This window comes from Cornus florida, unplaced genomic scaffold (assembly GCF_030987335.1).
Source record: "Cornus florida cultivar Cherokee Brave unplaced genomic scaffold, ASM3098733v1 CherokeeBrave_3.0.0_Hap2_Chr11, whole genome shotgun sequence".
NCBI lineage: Eukaryota > Viridiplantae > Streptophyta > Magnoliopsida > Cornales > Cornaceae > Cornus > Cornus florida.
The window spans coordinates 87,015,732-87,029,357 of record NW_026775581.1 but is presented as its reverse complement, the minus strand read 5'-3'; the positions used below and the strand labels follow the sequence as shown (position 1 = coordinate 87,029,357).

Below are 13,626 nucleotides of genomic sequence, written 5' to 3'. Positions count from 1 at the left end.
ATTGAGGTTAATAATTTTATTTCGGTTTTATTTAACTACTAATATTGTCTCTCCTCTTTCGCTAGACATGACAATTTTCCCCGACCCGAGTTTTTGTCCCCCTTTTAATGGAGCGGATTTGGTAGCCCCTAAATGAATTTAGAACGAGTATAATAAAATAATTAAAAACTCGAAGCGGGCTTAGGGTGGGGGTGGATTTAATAATGAACCCGCCTCCGCTCCGATTGTATATATTACCTTTAAAAATTATATATATATATATATATATATATATGTATATTTTCAAATAGTAAATTTTAATATATCAACTGACACTTCCAACAAAGTAACAGGAGTTTTAAAATATATATATATATATATATATATATATATATATATATATATATATATATTGTAATATATGTGTAGTTGTATACATAAATTCCAAAATAAGTCTTTGTGTACACACACCGGTAAAAGACAGATATAAATGATGGACTGTTGAATTAAAAAAAAAAAAAAAACTGAGGGTTGCAAAGCCTGTGTACATAATATATATATATATATATATATATATATATATATATATATATGAAGGGTTTTTCTTTAATTTAATATGTGGCATTATAATAAGATCGACCATAAGCAAGCCTTCTATGTGAGATGAATTCAGGTTATATATATAGTTTCATAACATGAACAGTTGAAATATTAATTATAGAATTTGAATAAACAAAAGTACCTATTTCAATTATTTCAAAGTTGTAACTCACTTCATAGTACTACGGCCTTATCAAAAGTAGCAATTCAGTAAAGAGCCGGGTAGAAAGTAGCAAACGCAAGAAAAGAATCCCATTAATAGGAACAACCCAATGACACCTTCCATAAATGCAACAACCCTGCCCTAGCTTTCTCATCTCTTTTACTCCCCACTTTTTCTGTGAAAAATAAAATACAAAATAAAAAATTTGAAGTGCTAGTCCTAACACATAATCAACTACTAGAGTATGGCAATGAAGGTCACATATATAGCAACCACTACTTCAATATTTGTATTCCAATGAGTCTGAAATCATGCTTTGGCATTACTACTGTTATGAAAAAAAGATCAAATAGGAATTTTGAGAACAAAAATAAAATTAATGACAAGAAATTAAATAGACACACACACAAATGAGATAAAGATTTACGTGATTCGGTTATGCCTACATCCACGGGAAGAAGACAGAATAATATTTCACTATAGAAATAAAGAGATACAAGGCTAAGTGGCTCACACCCAAAACCCTATTACACCCAAACTTTCTCACTCTCCAACTGATATTTTAAACTCACTTTGATGATCTTGGATGCCTTAGATCAAATGTGTGCAAGACTATATATAGCCCAAAAATACTTGGTGTGCACACCAATATACTTGCATATCACACATATATGTTTGAAGATCACACAAACTTGGGGAGCAAGGAGCTAATGTAAGCCATGATGTATTGAGCCACAAAAGTTAGCAATATTCTTGTTCACCAAGGACTAGGATGGTGCAAGTTGGCACCATCATTTTGAGCCACATCATATCATAACAAATCTCCACCTTGGCGAAAAAATTTTGAATGAGCTAATGTATCTTTCTGTAAAATAAACTGTTTTCTCTACAAAACAATTAATTAAGAATTTTAGTTAAGCTTGAGCCATCCTCAAACTTAACCCTCGGGTTCTCATTCTTCAACCCATGCATGTCTTGCGCAGCCACAAGCATACCTCCAGTATTTTTGTCAAACTCTAAACCTTTACCCAAAGCAACCTCGGAAACTCTAAATTTGACATCTCCTTTAGCAACCTTCTCCAACCACCAACAGACCACCGGCTGGCAATGAAAAGTCATCTTCTCACCCTTGTGGAGAATAAGACGTCCTTGACTTTTCTTCACATCTCTATTGTGACTAACTACTTGCCTCCCACGCATCTTAATGACACTCGAATGGACTATCTCATTGCCACTAAGATTATTGCAAGTCAATATCACACCTGTCCTCATGGGTCTGCCTCCCTGTAAGGACTGCTGCAATTTCGGTTGCCATCTGAAAATAGATTTTATTCTCCCACCATGTTGTGTAGTCCCCTCACAACCCTTTTGAGAACTAGGATCATCGCTTAGCTTTCTAACTCTTCTTTTGCGAATACCTGAACGCAGATTTCTACTAGCTGTAGAAGACCTTGTAGAAGCTCCACCTGTTACTGTCCCTTGGAGAAGATACAAAATTTTCATCTTAATACCCTGTAGCACCACAAGAGAATCCATCACGACCATCATTGCTCCACCTTCTATTACAACCTTGTAACCTTTGGAGTCTAGCACACCTAGTGAAATAAGATTCATCTTCAGATCCGGCTGGTACATGTCGCACATCTGACAATGTTCTCACCAACCCATTGTGCGTCTTGATCTTGACTGTTCCAATTCCTAAAATTTTTAAAGCTTTCCTGTCCGCCGTCACAATCGAACCACCTTTCACCTCTATATAGGAAGAGAAAGAATCCCTATTGGGACACATATGAACGGAACAACCAGAATCAAGAATCCAACTGTCATTAAATGACATACCTGAACACAAAGTTGTCATAAGAACATAATCGTCACTTTCTGAATCACTCGTTGTAGCAGTTGCCACAAAAGCTGCTTCTTGAATCTTCTCTTTGCCTTTAGTTTGGGATAGTGTTTGATGATATGCCTTATCTCGTGACAGTACTAATATTCCACATTTTTATGAGATTTATATTTGACTCTACTACCCAAACTTTCTGTCTCACTTTTGCCTCTTACAAATAGACCCTCGGCCTATTTATCTCCAATATTCCTAGACACATTTTTCTTTAACTCTTGAGAGTTCAATGAGGATTTAATATCCTCCATACTAAGAGTAAAGTAGTAACAAAATGCTTATAGGAAGGAGGAAAATAACACAACAAAATAAGGGCTTGACCCTCGTCATCAATTTTAATATCAGTATTTTTTAAATCCATAATAATAGAATTGAAATTATCAATATGCTCCTTAAGAGGCATACCTTCCTTCATACGAAGGGTGTAGAGTCTCTGTTTCAGGTAAAGTTTGCTGGTGAGAGACTTCGTCATATACAGACTCTCTAATTTCAGCTATAACTTTGCTGCCGTGTCTTCATCAATAACTTCACGCAGCACTTCATCAACTAGATTCAAAATAATCGCACTGCGCGCCTTTTCATTGACCTTATCTTTATCTTCATTGGACATAGTTATTGGCAACTTGTCCTTCCCGAACAATACCTTCTTTAGACCTTGTTGAGTCAGCAGGCTTGCATCTTAATGCTTCAAAGATTGAAACTAATTTTGTCATCAAATTTCTCAATCTCATATCTGGTCGACATCTAAAAAAACTCCTTAAAATATTTCTCGATGAATAGTACCGTATTTGTGAACAGTACTCGAATAGTCTATGTGAATATTACCGTGCGTGTGAATAGTATCTGTACACAATATACACGAACCCGAGCTCTGATACCAGTTTGTTATAAAATAAGGATCAAATAGGAGTTTTGAGAACAAAAGAGAAAATTAATGACAAGAAATTAAATAGGCACACACACAAATGAGATAAGGATTGATATGGTTTGGCTATGCTTACATTTACGGGGAAAAAATAGAACAATATTTCATTATAGAAATAAAGAGATATAAGGTTAAGTGACTCACACCCAAAACCCAATTACACCTAAACTTTCTCACTCTCCAACTGATATTTTAAACTCACTTTGATGATCTTGGATGCCTTGGATCAAATGTGTACAAGGCTATATATATATAGTCCAAAAATAGTTGGTGTGCGCACCAATATACTTGCATATCACACATATATGCTTGAAGATTACACAAACTTGGGGAGTAAGGAATTGATATAAGCCATGATGTATTGAGCTACAAAAGTCAGTAATATTCTTGTTCACCAAGGACTAGGATGGTGCAAGTTGGCACCATCATTTTGAGCCACATAATATCATAACAACTACTTTTGGGAATTCCTTTTCAATCTTCTCTAACCTTTTTTCACTCTATTTTCTTAATTAACATTCTCAACCTAATTATATCTAAATTTTTATTTTAAATTTCTTTATCGGTTGTTTAATGTTGTTTCCCTAGAAGATGCATGAGAGATATTTAATCAGTTACTAAGATGGGCGTTGAAGCCAATGTAGGTTATGATTGTCTTTATATGTAGATATAACTAATTGGGTGGAAAAGTTATTATATTATCAATCTCTCTCTCTCCTCTCTCTCTCTATCTCTCTCCACTGTGAAAATCCAACCGCTTGCTTCAAAATTTTGGTGATATACACGGTGCTAGGGTTTACTTCAATTATTTCAAAGTTATAACTCACTTTATAGTCCTACAGTGCCCCTTTCAGAAGTAGCAATTCAGTAAAGAGCCAGATAGAAAGTAGCAAGTGCAAGAAAAGAATCCCATTAATAGGAACAACCCAAGGACACCTTCCATAAATGCAAATTATATCCTGCCCTAGCTTTCTCATCTCTTTTACTCCCCACTTTTTCTGTGGAAAATAACTAGAGTATGGCAATGAAGGTCATTTTCAATTTTCTCTATTTGTCTGAATTGAAGCAAATTATAATTAACTTATTGCCAGAATTGAAGCAACCAGTACTTCACTGTTTGTCTTCCAATGATTTTGAAATCATGCACTGACAATACTACTTTTGGAACTTCATTTTCAATTTTCTCGATCTAACCTTTTTTCACTCTATTTTCTTAATTAACATTCTCAATTTAATTATATCTAAATTTTTGTTTTAAATTTCTTTATCACTTGTTTAATGTTTCCCTAGAAGATGCATGAGAGATATTTAATGAGTTACTACGATGGGCGTTGAAGCCAATGTAGGTTATGATTGTCTTTATATATAGTTAACTAGTTGGGTGGACAAGTTAATATATTATCAAAATTTTGGTGATATACAAGGTTCTAGGGTATTTTTTTTTCCGTCTACATTTCCATTGCAAGCCCATCCCCTATTTAACCCTCTTCATCATTTCACTCCACATGCATCATCTTTATCACACCTATCTTAAATGTTATTAGTACCATGGGTGCTGAGCTTGGTTTTCTCTCCTTGACGCAGCTCCAAAAATTAGCTGATCAATCTCTTCAACAACAACAATTGAACCCTAATTCGACCTCCACCGGCTCGTGGATGTGGAACACAAAGCAAGAAACCAAAGAAGATGATGATTCATGGGAGGTGAGAGCCTTTGCAGAAGACACTGGCAACGTCATGGGGACCACTTGGCCGCCCCGGTCATATACTTGCACCTTCTGCAGAAGGGAGTTTCGGTCTGCCCAAGCCCTAGGCGGCCACATGAACGTGCACCGCCGCGACCGTGCCAGGCTCCCCCAAACGCCGCCCGGTTCAACTAACCACCCCACCTCCTCCTCCTCCACCACTACTTCTTCCACTCTCATATTCCCAACTCAAGAATTCGTCGCCAATGGTGGTGGACTGTGCCTTCTCTACTCATTACCTAACCCTAACGGCGTGTGTATCGAATCACCCTCCACTCTTCTCTCTATCTCACCCTACCATCCCAACGGATTGATGCCTCCTTGCCCACCACCATCTATTAATTTCCCGGTGGCGGCGCCTCCAACCATCAATTCCTCTCTCTATCACACTAGCAGCACTCAACCTACAGTGTCAGTAGAAAATGTTACTTACTATCAAAATAATAACAGCATCAAGAAGGAGTCAGCAGCCATTGAAGATCTTGACCTAGAGCTTCGACTAGGACGCGGGTCATCACCACCGTGACAGCTAGTCAAGATAACATAGTGTGTGTGTGTGTGTGTGTGTGTGTGTTTGATTTGTTTGTGCTTTTCGTTTGAGCAAGAGTGACAATTTAGTGTGTAACATACAGTCTAGCTAGTTTGATAGACTTGTGTGAGATTTGTTTTTTGTTTTTTAGTGACATGGTTTGATTTTTTCATTGGTGTGAGATACAAGCTGCAATGGCACAGGAATGGAGGCTAAAAAACGCAGCTTGTAAATTAAAAGATAAAGAAGGATTAAGTTTGAGAAACAATAATGAATGAAAGAGATCGAGATTAGGGTTTGAGTGAAACAGTGGTAAAAGCTTGCAGTGCAGTGTCATTTTCTGTTACGCACAGATGTCCGAGTAAAAAGTCTGGGCATACATTTCCGTGGGGATTATTATATGCTAGGGCAGTTACACCTCCTGTCACTCCAAAACTAGAAAAAAATATACCATTGATCTCTAGAAAACTAAATAACTAGAATAATTGAAGTTGTGTTTGGTTGAGTTTTCTAAAACTCATAAAATAAAAAATTATTTTCAGATAACTATAAATATGTTTAGTTCAAATTTTTATGAAGGATTAAGTTTGAGAAACAATAATGAATGAAAGAGATCGAGATTAGGGTTTGAGTGAAACAGTGGTAAAAGCTTGCAGTGCAGTGTCATTTTCTGTTACGCACAGATGTCCGAGTAAAAAGTCTGGGCATACATTTCCGTGGGGATTATTATATGCTAGGGCAGTTACACCTCCTGTCACTCCAAAACTAGAAAAAAATATACCATTGATCTCTAGAAAACTAAATAACTAGAATAATTGAAGTTGTGTTTGGTTGAGTTTTCTAAAACTCATAAAATAAAAAATTATTTTCAGATAACTATAAATATGTTTAGTTCAAATTTTTATGATAGTAGATTTTTTTTTTTTTGTTTTTTTTTTTTAATTTTTTTTGAGAAATGAAAAATTAAAAACTTTAAAAATTATTTGGTTGATTGTTTTTGAAAACTTCATTTAAAAAAAACATGTTATTAGGATCCCCTCTTGTCTTAGAGGACGGGTACACTTGTGCAATGTACCTACATCAGGGCAATATCCTTATATCACAATGCAATAGATGCATATGACAAAATGCAATACTCATGCAAAAACTTTTAAAAATTAAGTTGTGCAATACATTTGCATTAAAAATACAACATATTAAATCAAGAATTTAACATATTTATATAGTTATAACATTCACGATTTAAAATTTTTGCATCCATGATGTAAAATTATTGCACCCAGCATAGGATGCACATAACATATTTGACATAAGAAATGATTCTGGTTCTTTTTTTAGTTCTTTGAAAACAGTTTTTTTGTTTTTTTAAGTTATTGATAATTGTTTTTAGAGAACTAATCAACTAAACAAACTCTAATATTTTCGTTGGTTGGAGGATGGATTGAGGAAGGATGGAAGAAAGGAGGGCTGGATGAGCTTCTCATGTTTGGTTGGAAGGACCCTTCTTGCTTAAGTTTTCTTATAAAATTGAGTGGAATAGATTAGGAAATGATTGAATAACTACCTAAATATATAAAATACTAATTTTGACCTTTTAAAAATGTATTTTGCCATGAGTGCTCAAAAGTTTAGCTAGCCTTCAAACATAAGTTCTTTCATACGTGCTTAAATTTTGCTATTGGTGCTGAAAATTTTAGATAGCCATTAAAGTGCATTAGGTGTGGAGTTTCCACAATTTTAGGTTACTTACTTTTGATGGACAGAGTAACAGGCTTTTGTATCACCAAACAAATAAAAGGACATAATTTCCGGAAAAAAGGAATAAAATAAAAGAACATTATTGTAAAGTTACCAACAATATTCCTCTAATAAACAGACAATTTTTTTTTTTTTTTTTTTTTTTTTTTTTCTTTTAACAACTCTATATTAAACTTTATTTAGATAATGGCAAATACACACTTAGGTGTTGTTTATTAAAACTGAAAATTAAGTATTAAAAGTGTTAACACCTAAAATATAATTCGAAGCAAATCATGCCACGTGGTAAAAAATCACAAGGTCTGAACTTTGGGTCAACCCATGATCATCGGGGCCAAAGATTAATTTCTAATCATGGTCACTACAAGAAAATTGATGTTTTACGACTGTAATTGATGACATGCATAAACAACAAGCCTTCTTATGTGCTAATTTACGACTTATGTTTCACGCAAGTCATTAAAAGCTAAAACATGGTTATATTAATGACTTGCACTTAATTTCCCTTTGAATTTTCTATTATATCGACTTGTATGCTATATCGTTAATATTGGCCTAAAATTTCTTCAAAGACCACCATTTTCCCTCCAATATTTGGGCCCAAAATTCCTTTGAAGACCCATTTTTCCTCCTAAATGAGAAAAAAATATTGCCGCACTATAAGCCAATAATACACACGATTGTTTGCTCTCCTTTGTAAACCCTAAGTGTGTGTTTGGATAAATAGGGGAGAAAATAAAAGAAATGATAATATTAGTTATGAGAGAAAAGAAAAGAAAAGAAAGAATAGTAATAATTTTTATTCGTGTTTGGATAGATAGAAGAGAAAAGAAAAGAAAGAATAATTATTCTTGTTTGGATAGATAGAGGAGAGAAAAGAAAAGAAATGATAGTGACCAAATTACTATCCTACCCTTACCGGTCATTAAAATTAAATGCTACATATCATGTAATTAAATGTGTTTCTTTGGTGGATTATATTCAAATAAATAAATGATTAACACTTGGGACATGAATGGTTGCCCTAGTAAGAATAATATATAATTGGGACATGAATGGAATTACATTTCAGTGTGTTGATTTTTAAAGGATATTTTTGGTATTAGCACTTTACAACTTATTCCCACTATCCTTTCTCTCCCTATCTTCTCAAATTGGGAGAGAAAGGCAACACACCCTATCCTCTCTTTTCTTCTCTTCCTATCCCTCCAAATCAATCCTACCAAACACATCCTAAATATACTTGCTTCATATTCAGAAAAAATAAAATAAAATAAAATAATTTCAACCATTTTCGGCAGAGCCCTATCTACACCGCGGTTTTGAGAAAATAGGAAGTTCCCAGGCTCCCAGCGAGCGCATTCTTGCCTGCTTGATGCCGTTTACCTTTTACTTATTGGTGAGGGGATTGCTTAAACTGAGGCAGATATTATTTCAACACAATATCCTAACTTCTGGCCCTCAAAATTTACTGGCCTTTGTCCTCAGATTCTTACAAAATTTTCTGGCAACAACTTATATAAGAAAAACAAAAATAAACTCATACACAATTCATCACCATCACCACCTTCTGAAAACTGCAATTCACATCAATTCATCTTTAACATCCAAACAATGTGTTAGAAGACACTTCAACAATTCCATTCAATTTTAAGGTATGTTACCTTTCTTTTTCCTTCAAATATTATTTTTTTCGTTTTATTTTTGAGTTATCAAAATTTCTGGAATGAATCCAGAGAGGGACAACTTTTCAAAAGATGATAAAACACCTAAAAGACAAAAAAAAAAAATTGGAATTGGACTATGCATAAGCATTTCATAATGTCAATCATTTGTTTTATTCATGAATTGTCTTACCCACGAAGAATCTTAACAGAACCATTGAAAAAGAAATCAAATCCGAATGATTAATTTATTCTCTAATTAAAGTTATATTAAAGGTTACCATGCAGAATTCTTTAGGTGAGAGTCTATGTGCATGCATAGTGTTTAAGAAATTGTTTAGATGGAAATTTGTATATTTCTTTTGATTTTTCATTAAGTTTTTGAAATGAAAATTTGATCTCCAAACAGGAATATTAGGCTTGATTGTTTTATGATTGAGGTAGCTTTGGTGCAAGAGAAATTTAGAACTAGATTTGCTATATTATATAAAGTGAGGCATAAAGGATTTGTCATGTGAACTATATTGCAAATTATCAATTTGATTTCAAATTGTTGTCCCTGTGCTCAATAAAAATATTTCAACACAATTTGTATGCAAAAAATAAAATAATGCTCAAAGTCTTAGTAAGTGAGCATGCAAATTTGAATAATCTTAAGAGTTTTGACTTATCACATGTCAGCACACATACAATTGAATGCCTAATTTTAGAAATTATTATTGACCAATATAGCTTGTTGCCTTCAAGGATCCTTGAATGTTTTAAAGAATTCTTCATTATGGATTCTCAATATTACTATTCTACGACAACTTTCTCTCTTAACAAAATTTCAAAACTCATGCTAGTGTTACAAATGATTTCATGTGATTGAAGCTTGAAGGCTTCTACCAAGTAATATGAGAATTTTATAGTCTTAATTGTGTAGTGAAAAGAGGTATTTTAAGTTTCATTAAATAATGAAAAAAGTACATTAAATAATTTGTGTATTCCTTTGATTTTTTAAAATTTTCAATGGAAGTGTTTTGATGATTGGAAAAAACCAAGTTTTTGGCTTGACAATCACGTGTCACTCTATAAGCTTCTTTTTTATGTAGCAATCTGTAGTTGGCTGACTTGAAGCACCTGAGATGCATAGAGATTCTGTCATGCATTAAGATTACAAAAGGCATGAAGAAACTGGACCGGAAGACAAAGGTACATCTCTTTTGCTGGGAATATCAATGTGGAAGGAAGTTTTAATCTCTTAACCCTATTTGCTTTGACTACTTCAATTTGCTTCTTGGTATTATTTAAATATATTGGTAATGCCAGCATGCTAGCAGATTCGAGCTCTTTTTAATAACATCATTTTGTTTTCTAATAGCAAAATAGGGATAGCGAATCATTTTGCTTTCAAATTATAAAATTTGTTAACCACTGATACCAAATGCTAGAATAAAAGGAGAAGCATGCATTTAGCTTGAAACACTTCAAATCAAAAAATTTAAAGAAAGTGAAGTAACCTGAAATGAGGAAAATGCTCAAGAGGAAGAACATTGAACAGTGAAGAACTCTAGAACAGTAGTGTCATTTCTTAGTAAGACCATATGTCTCACCCTATTATTTTTCAGGTGCCATGATTAATTGGAGGAATTGGAGTTGCTGAAAATGCTTATTGGTGGCCATCTTGTTCATGTAGATAATGTGTTTGATAAAATGCTTGATTCAACTGTAATTTGAGAAAATGATATAAACATGTGATTATGATAGTATATAAAGGAACTATGGAAATTTAGAGACTTGTTCTTCATGTTCCCAGTGAGTTTGATTGGTTGGTTTGATGATTAGGAAAGACAAGGGGCTGTTTTGGGCAAGAATTTTTCTTTCTTTTAATTTTGCTGAAATTCAAAAATTTCTCCAAGGAGCTGTATTGATCCAAATGCTTTAAAATTTTTATCACAGCTTAATTTATGCATCTAGTATTTCTCCATAAAATTTTGTAATTTTTAGACCAACCGATATTTTTCTAAAAATTCGAGAGTACTTGCTGTCCATCTTTAAATCGCTGCTGGAAACAAATTTTACATGAATTATTTGACCAACTTCTTGAGACCGGATCTTTATCAAAACTTCCAATTTATTCTTTCGTAAGTCTAATGTCAAAATAAATTTACTTTGCCCAATTCGACGGTCAACGAATTTTCTAAAATTTCTTAAGTATCTGCTGCCCAGATTTTCTTTGAATTAAGTACTGCTGATTTTCTTCTCAAATCTGATTTAATTGGAAAATCTTAAGCTCTGTGAGTTGCTCAACTGTGTTTCACTTTGAATCTAGTTTTCAAATCGTTTTCGTTTGTTCCGTTTCGATTTCAAACGAATTTTCTATGAATTTTCTATTCACTACTGTGCAGATTTTTACTCCTAACTCAGCACTCCTGTCCTGATGAATTTTTTACGAAATTTTGAGTAACCACTATATAGATTTTGAGGTAGCTTTGATCTGTTTTGCTTGGTGAATATTAGAATAGCGCAATGGGAATTTTTTGAGATTATTTATGTTGATTTACGACCATGAATGGACTGATTTTATTCGCATGATTTTTCGAAACTTGTTTTGTCATAGTCCCTAATTTTGGGTCGTTACACTTTTGTTCGCAAGTTGCGCCAAAGAAGTGACTACTAATGCTCAAGTTAAATTTGTTATGTCTAATAAAATATTGGTAAAACATTTGCAGAGGGAACTATCTAGACTAGAGAATGATAGTCCAAGTGCGAATATTACCACATCAGGATGCACTGCATTACTACGTGAAAAAGACATTAGAATTGAAAAGGTAATAAAGTAGTCTTTCACTTTTGGTATCAAAATTTTAGTACTTGTAAATATATACATTTGTCTCCTTTTAAAATTAGACTCGGTTATTTTTAACATTCTACACATGGATAATATGGTCTTAATAAGATCTTTCATACTTAATCTATCTTCATAGCCTTGCCCCTAGTTTTTTCTTACAAACCTCATTTCAGCTATGGTGAAATTATGAACAAGTTTATTGTTTGTTTAGCATTCTGTTTTATTCTACATGGCTGATCTTATTGTTGGCTTACAAATTTCTTAATTACCATGTACTGTCCATCTAAATAGTTAGTATGGAAGAATTTTTTTTTTTTTTGGCTTTTCATCTCTTATCAAATGTGAGCTTATTGACCAAAATGAACCTTTTATAGTTTCCTCTCCTTCGCCTTTTCCTTCCCCCTACTTCTTTAAGGCTTTTTAATATTTTCATTATGTGACACAATTAAATTACTAAACTTGATATATTTTTTTTATTATAGAATGTGATTGAATCGATTGTTACCGTCAAGATATTGTACGAACAAGAAGAAGCTAATATATATTCAAAATTGATGGTTATGTTCTTATTTTGCAAAACATGATTCTTTTTTTTTTTTTTTTTTTTTTTTTTTTTTGAATTTAGTGGTTTAGTTTTTATTCCTTGTTGATGTCATCATAGCAGGGAACTTTTTTAATATTCATTTTGGCTTAAATTTTTTTTTTTTTTTTGACACGGTACTAGACTTAATGTTTTTGGTTTAACAAAAAATAATGAATTTTTGTTATTTATATTAATACATGTTATGTTTGTATGTGATTATATGATATGATGTGTACCTTATTTTTTCAAATTGAGGACATGTATCATTTGTCATATTGAATACAGGTACAAGACAGATTGTTAGTACCATTAGAAAGAAAAGGGATTATATATATATATATATATATATATACAACCCCTTTTGACGACATGCGATGCATTCTGTTAAAATAAAAATATTAACGACATATATAGAATGTTGTAATGGGCATCGTGGTATGACGTAATGGTAGATTCGTTAAAAGGATAAACACAAACACAACATGCTTGGCGTGTCGTCAATGCATGCATAGACGACTTTTAAATCAGGTTGTTAAAGAAGTGCGTATTAACGACATACGAGAAGAGTCGTAAATGTTTGAAAATAACATCCATTTGGTTGTTTAACGACGTTACATTTCAGTATTAACGACTTGTAAAGCACACCATGAATAATATAGACTTTTCACAGCTTGTTCAGTAAGAGCATGTGTATGCATGTCGTGAAAACCCTATAACGACTTGCATCGCATGTCGTTAAAAGCTTTTTTCCTTGTAGTGGGTGATCAGATTTAAGGTTGGGAATTAATAAGAATGGAATTTTTAGGCTGTTAAGACCGAGATGAGGATTTGAGCTCATAACCGGCCATGATTAAGACTCTCAAGTCACTATTGTCATGAGACTCTCAGTCATCATAGTCATGATCATGAATCTCAACTAAGCTTCTCAGTCACTATGATCATGACCAAGA

The 13,626-nt window shown here is 33.3% G+C and overlaps 1 protein-coding gene across 1 annotated transcript; it reads left to right on the top strand.

Annotated features, from left to right (window-relative positions):
• Positions 1-5,112: 5,112 nt before the first annotated feature.
• On the top strand, positions 5,113-5,835 carry LOC132281485 (transcriptional regulator SUPERMAN-like). The gene has a single exon (XM_059783186.1). The coding sequence runs from the start codon at positions 5,113-5,115 to the stop codon at positions 5,833-5,835; it is 723 nt and encodes a 240-aa protein (XP_059639169.1).
• The last annotated feature ends 7,791 nt before the right edge of the window (positions 5,836-13,626 follow it).